At 36.0% G+C, this 7,403-nt stretch overlaps 1 protein-coding gene across 1 annotated transcript; it reads left to right on the top strand.

The window, feature by feature from the left end:
• The first annotated feature begins 3,357 nt into the window (after positions 1-3,357).
• On the top strand, positions 3,358-4,293 carry LOC129548518 (olfactory receptor 8G3-like). The gene has a single exon (XM_055415035.2). The coding sequence runs from the start codon at positions 3,358-3,360 to the stop codon at positions 4,291-4,293; it is 936 nt and encodes a 311-aa protein (XP_055271010.2).
• The last annotated feature ends 3,110 nt before the right edge of the window (positions 4,294-7,403 follow it).

The raw sequence follows: 7,403 nt of genomic DNA, 5'->3' as shown, positions 1-7,403 counted from the left end.
AGATCATTACCATTATCTGTTCCTCATCTGACTCTTAGCATCAACATTCACAGTATAAATCACCATTCATATCAACCAGCCTTTGCAGAGGGCCATTGACTTCAACAGAAGTCAGGACCAGTGACTCAAAATTATTATGACAGTATCTTCTAGGTTATGACGCTACACCAAGAAGTCCTGCAAGGTTAGTACTCAGAACTATCCACCTGCATCACCAGAACCATTTTTCCCTTCAGAGAAATAAAGGAGAAGACACAGCACTGGTGTGCTGGGAAGCAAGAGGGATGTACTTGAATCCCAGTCCTGGACTTTAAAAAGTTAGATCTTCTGTTCTCGCTCCCTCACAGTGCACTAATAGATGCAAGCAGCTATTTTTCTGTTTTTATCTGTCCTCACTCTAATATTCACACTCCCTGAGGAGGAAAGGTTACCTTATCATCTCTCTGTCCCTGCTGGAGAAAGTTATGGCCAGTATTTCTTTGTTTACTCACCTCCACTCAGGCAGTGTGAGAGTTTCGTTCACTTGTGTTGGAGTCTATGCTAACTTATTACTACAATCCTTTCAATAATTTTATTTAAAAATCATATTTATTGATTCTTTTATATAAGGCATTGTGCTAAACACTGTATTGAGTTTAGTCTAGTACAGAAGAAAAGCCGATGAGTACCTCATAATAATTGATGCAGAATTAAGCACGTACTAAATGTAAACATGAGAAAGGTAGCCTCAGCACACACAATGGTCTTATTAACTGAGGTTTTCATTATTGAAGGCTTTAACTTAAGGACCCTAACTATTGAATAGATTTCATCAGATACACTGGGAATGTGTGAGAGAAGATAAAGAGATATAATGAGTCATAAAAGAGATTCTATCAAACGCTGTTTTGTGTAACAGTTAAATCATGTAATACCTGGTGGGACATAAAAATAAAAGATTTTGTTGTTAGGTGATACAAATCATTGAATGACAGAAATTTATTCAAACTTTATTTGGAGAACTTGGAAAATTTTGATATTTAGGAGTTAATATTGAATAAAAATTTCAAATTTCAGTATCATTTAATATATTTAGGTAGAAAGGAGGAACAAGAAAATGTCTTAAGGAAAACAAAGCCATCATCTAAGGAATGAAAATGACACTAAAACAAAAGCAACTCAATAGAATAAAATTAAAATAACAATGACTGTATTAGGGTCTTTCCAAGGGTATGAGACTGTGCTAAACATCTCATCCGTTCCGTCGCTCAGTCGTGTCCGACTCTTTGCGACCCCATGGACTGTAGCCTACCAGGCATCTCCGTCCATGGAATTCTCCAGGCAAGAATACTGGAGTGGGTTACCATTTCCTTCTCCAGGGGATCTTCCCAACCCAGGGATCAAACCCGGGTCTCCCGCATTGGAGGCAGACGCTTTAACCTCTGAGCCACCAGGGAAGCCCAAACATCTCATAGGAATCAGTATTGTGAATTTACACAGAAGGTAGATTTTAGTGTTTCTGTTTTTCAGAGAGTTGGAAGGTAGACATATTATCACAAGATCACACAGGAAGAGTGGGTCGAGCTGAGGCCTCAATCCTCTACTGTCTACCATAATCAGGATTCTTTAGAATGAAGATAATAGAAATACATCTAATCCAACTACCATTACATATGTCCTTAAAGAATATGTGCTATGTACATGATTATTCAGTCTGTGCTCCAAATTTTATGACTGTCCGCTCAGGTGTGTCTGGTGATAGGGATGTTTGTCTTTGCTGTGAAACCAAATATTTCTTCCCATGGTTTGAAGCAGTTAATTTTACCCAATCTTTTGAATGTATACAATAAGTTCAGTACCTCCCACTGACACGTGATCAACATTGAGAAAAATTTCCTGTGCTACATGAATTTTTGCCTTGCTAGAAAAAAATATCCTTGGTTGTTTTAGCCATCTTAAAATAACTGATTTCTAGATGACATTTATGAAACTGTGCAGCTTTACTTACATCACACACAGTATTTTACTTCAAACTGAACACAATAGCCAAATATTACTTGAGTGTTAAGAATATGAATTTCTATTTTCTAGAACCTACTCATTTCCTTTGCAAATCTTGACTAAAGATACATTGGTCTTTAAAAGAGACATCACACTGTTGACTAGTATTTAACTGACATTCAGTTCAGTTCAGTTCAGTTCAGTCGCTCAGTCCTGTCCAACTCTTTGCGACCCCATGAATCACAGCACGCCAGGCCTCCCTGTCCATCACCAACTCCCGGAGTTCACTCAAACTCATGTACACAGAGTCGGTGATGCCATCCAGCCATCTAAATCACCTATTTTATTTTGCATGTACTTTACTAATCCGCATCTCTCCCATCTTTGAATTCTATTGCTAGCACATGCAAAATGTATGACTATATTTTAAAAAGCTTGGCATACCAAACACCTAGTGTTTGTGTTCAAAGGCATTTTATGATTTAGAGAATAGAATCATTTTCTCACCTCCACCATTTAAATCATGAAATCCAAATGTCACTGATCAATCTTGGTACACTGATGCCCTAGTCACAGTGGTGAAGTATGTGACTTGTATTTAGGCCATTATACTCTCACCCCTAAAATTATCCAAATTAGAATAAGAAGAATGGTTCCTGGGGTGGAAAAACCTTTCGAGGTATAAGCATGATGTCTGTCAAGCAGTTGCATTTCTGCTCTCTGGAATCAAAAGTCCAGGGAGAAGGAAGCTGGGACATTAAAGCATCAGATCTCAAGTGAAATGATACTGGTCATCACATTTCAGATATTTTCAGTTGAGATGTTACTAAAGAAGACAGCCCCAACTAATATAACTACTTTCCACAGACTTGTGAATCCTCTCTGTATTAATTATATATAGCATATACAACTATTACCAATTATAAATGAGATAAAAATACTATGCCATTCAACAAGAATGAAATTAATATATAAACATAGAAACTTGGAGAAAGGAAGAATACTCAGAAATAATACTAGAAATGTTTCTGTTGACTGACTTTAAAAATCCATAAATTGTTGTTTCTCTTAAACTTTATGAAATTTCTTAATTGTAAAGTTCTTGATGTTTATAACTTCTATTCTAATTCAATGAGATTCACTGCTTGTCCTAGAGTAGCAGGAGATACTGGAGAATTCCCTGCATTATGTATGTCCTCTGCTGAAAGATAAAGAATGATCTCTAGAATTACTCTCTGCCTCTCTCTCTCTCACACACACAAACATACACACATGCATAAACCTCTCTCTCTTCCTCTCTCTCTCTCTCTCACACACAGATATATACTCATTTTCTCTGTTGTTTTTTTTTTAAACTTAGATCCTGCTGAGAAGAAAATGAACCCAGGAAATCACTCCTCAGTGACTGAGTTCATCCTTGCTGGGCTCACAGAACAGCCACAACTCCAGTTGCCCCTTTTCCTCTTCTTCCTAGGAATCTACGTGGTCACAGTGGTGGGGAACCTGGGCATGATCATATTGATTGGGCTCAGTTCTCACCTGCATACACCTATGTACTATTTCCTTAGCAACTTGTCCCTTATTGATCTCTGTCAGTCCACTGTCATTACTCCCAAAATGCTGACGAACTTTGTGACAGAGAAAAATATCATCTCCTATCATGAATGCATGACTCAGCTCTATTTCTTTCTTCTTTTTATTATTTCAGAATGTTACATGTTGGCTGAAATGGCATATGACCGCTATGTTGCCATCTGTAACCCCTTGCTTTATAATGCCATCATGTCTTATTATAGGTGCTTCCAGCTCACAGCAGCAGGTTATATCTTGTGCATCATTCAGTCAACATTCCATACTTGCCTTATGTTGAGACTCTATTTCTGCAAAGCCAACGTGATTAACCATTATTTCTGCGATGTTTTTCCACTCATGGAGCTATCCTGTTCTAGCATCTATTTCAACGAGTTATTGGCTCTAGTCTGCAGTTCTTTCAATGTCCTGATTCCTGCTTTAACTATTCTTACCTCCTACACCTTCATCCTCTACAAAATCTTCCACATCCACTCCACGGAGGGCAGATCCAAAGCCTTCAGCACTTGCAGTTCCCACATCTTGGCTGTTGCTGTTTTCTACGGATCTGCAGCATTCATGTACCTGCAGCCATCATCTGTGAGCCCCATGGACCAAGGGAAAGTGTCCTCTGTGTTTTATACCTGCATCGTGCCCATGCTGAATCCTTTGATCTACAGTTTGCGGAATAAGGATGTCAAATTGGCCCTGAGGAAAATTCTGGACCTTGAAAAATATAGATGAATAGACTCACTGTTGGTGTCATATCAGAAATAAATGTTTTCTTTCCTGAGATATGCAATGTTTTAGTTTTATTGTTCAAATTTTTGGAAATTCAGGATCATTTCCCCATACAATACATTTCCCAAATTCTCTCCAGGCTAATACTTTGTTATACTGATTTTGTATGGAGAAATATCAAGAATACTGTCAGAGACTCTTGAGAATTAAAGAAGCTCCAGTGTAATATAAAAATACAAATAACAAGAATAACTATGATGATCATCATAATGTAATAACATTATCATTGAGATAGTATAAAATATCAAACACTGTACCCAGCACGTTATATTAGACAACTTTCTTTAATATTTATGTTATCTCTCAAGGCAAGTCCTAGTATTCTTTCCATTTGAAAGATGAATAAATTGAAGCTTGTTTACTTTGAGTGAGTGCCCATAGTCCCAAACTTAATAAAGACAGAGGCTAGAATGTCTGGCTCCAGGAACTGTGATTTTACTCAAAGTAATCTATTACCCCCAGGTAATTGTGGGTAAGTGTAAGACCTTCCCAATAATTTCCTTCTATACATTAAGCTTCTACTTTTCCTGTGAGACTGTATTGCTTTCCCCTAGACCTCTTCAATGCTATTTTCACTTTTATTTCATCTGATTTAATGAAAATAATCAAAATATTTCAAACTTGTATCGATCAAGCAAAAAGACCAAACACAGAGTTAATACAGAATCTTAAGATAAGACTCATCAATGAGATTCAAATATCATGTTCAATACCAACAATTTTCATAAAAATAGTCCAATACATTTTTATCTTTAAACCATTAGTGCTATACTGTTTATGTAACAGGGACTTCCCTGGCAGTTCAACGGTAAAGAATATAGCTGCCAATGCAGGGGACGTGGGTTCAGTCCTTGGGTGAGGAAGATATCCTGGAGAGGGAAGTGGCAACCCACTCCAGTATTCTTGCTTGGGAATTTCCATGGAGAGAGGAGCCTTGTGGGCTACAGTCCACAGGGTCACAGAGCATCCATCCAACACAACCTTGCCACTAAACTACAACAGTAAACTTATGTTAACAACTTCTCGTAATAAACTAAAATTATGTAGGTTGTATCACTTTCATGAGGTTCATGCACTTTTGCCATGGAAGTTATAAACAATTGCTATTTCTTGTCAGTTTTATCTTGGAAATATCTTTTCTCTCCCCTCATATTGGTCTTTTTTAGCTTCTGGGCATTAACATCTGGTAAGTATAAATTCACATGAAACTCTAAATATCTAGTTGTCTTCTGCCTCTTCTCAATTCAAATCGTCTTACTCATTACCAACAGATCAACGTTCTTTGGGTAGTGTGCTGCTTTATTCACCTGTAGTGTCCAAATATACCACAAATATATAAAGCGTAATTTTATTTACCACCCATGTATATTATGATCCATTCTTTCATCAATGTCAAGCATTCATTTTCAATTATTTCATATTATTTGACTTAATTTTCATATTATTTATATTATATTTTCATATTATTTGACTGAATTTTCATCAGTAATATAAAAAGAAGGTAAAATGGCTACAATTACAACTTCTATCTTAGGCATGGTTCCTAGTCTGCTATATATAGCCCAGAATATATATAAATATATATATATATAAATTAGCCAAATCAGCACATATACCCTGTCTGAACTGAAAGAATGGCTTCTATGGGTCCCTTCAAATTTTTAATTTCTGAATAATTATAGGAATGATCTGTTTACTTCTTGTTTACATTCTTTCTATATCCGACTGTTACTAAACTCCAACTCTCTTTCTCATTTCTTTTATTTGGCACACTAAAGCAACTTCAATCATAGTCTGTTTACTTATAAGGTGGCATTCCAGACACACAGTATTCTTCTCCAAACATATCAGAATCGTGCAGCCACAGCAAACCCTTAGCTAAAAGATTTTTGATGCATGGGTATGGTAGATTTTCCTTGAATCTGAAAGAACTCCAGTGGAAGGTATTCAAACAAGAGATCCTCTAGCACCTTGTTTCTCAGAGTGGTCTATAGATGAGAAATAGTGGAAAAATCTGAGAGATTTTATTTAAAATGTGTAATCTCAAACCATACATGAGACTTACTATTGGAATCTGCTTTTGATCAAGATCCTTAGGTTATTCCCATGCACATTAAAAGTTGAGAAGCTTTAGAAAAATATTGATATCTGACCTCACATGCTAAAATTTTGGCTTAATTGGTATAGTGTTCACCATCGGTATTGAAATTAAGGAAATTTTTTAAAAAACCTCCCCTGATAATTTTTTTAATGAGTTTAAATGAGTATCTAAATTTGAGAAGGACTATCTTCCCTTGTGGCTCAGCAGGTAAGGAATCACCTGCCATATGGGAGACCTCGGTTTGATGCAAGGGTTGGAAAGATCCCAGGGAGAAGGGAAAGGCTACCCACTCCAGTATTCTGGCCTGGAGAATTCCATGGACTCTATAGTCCATGGGGTCGCAAAGAGTCAGACACAACTGGGTGACTTTCACTTTCAATGTAACACAAGTGTAAACTTTAAAAATAACTGAATCTTCTTATATTTAACTATAAGATCTATCAACTTGAGTGTGCAATTTACCTTAAATCAATCATTTTATGTACACTTCCAAATTTCCTATTTTAGAATAAAAAATGAAAATCTAATATATAGGAATAGAAGAAGCATAAAACATAAGTGCCTATTAAAACAGTTTATATAAACAACTTAGAAACTAGAATCATTAATGATGAGCCCCTAAAATATAAAAAAATTAAGTCAATATTCTGAATTCCTACCCCATAACTTTAAATCCAATAACATATCGATTTGAATTTGAATTAATATGTATATTATGTATTTACACATAAAATGGATTAAATGCATTTTTGTACAAGGATAAATGATTTGTTCATCTTTTTAAAATTTGTTGCCACATTAACATTAAGATAATTTGTCAGAATGTTGTGTGATCCTCTAAAACCTTTTATTCACAGAGTGAACTGGGAACTGGTAACTCTGGCTAGAAGCCTATAAAGATGCAGAATTTCTAGGAGTTTTATAGTTTCTGGTCTTGCATTTAGCTCTTTAA

Source organism: Moschus berezovskii, chromosome 25, assembly GCF_049115385.1.
Source record: "Moschus berezovskii isolate FMDL1 chromosome 25, NW_MosBer_1.0, whole genome shotgun sequence".
Taxonomy (NCBI): Eukaryota; Metazoa; Chordata; class Mammalia; order Artiodactyla; family Moschidae; genus Moschus; species Moschus berezovskii.
This window is presented reverse-complemented; position numbering and strand designations above follow the sequence as displayed.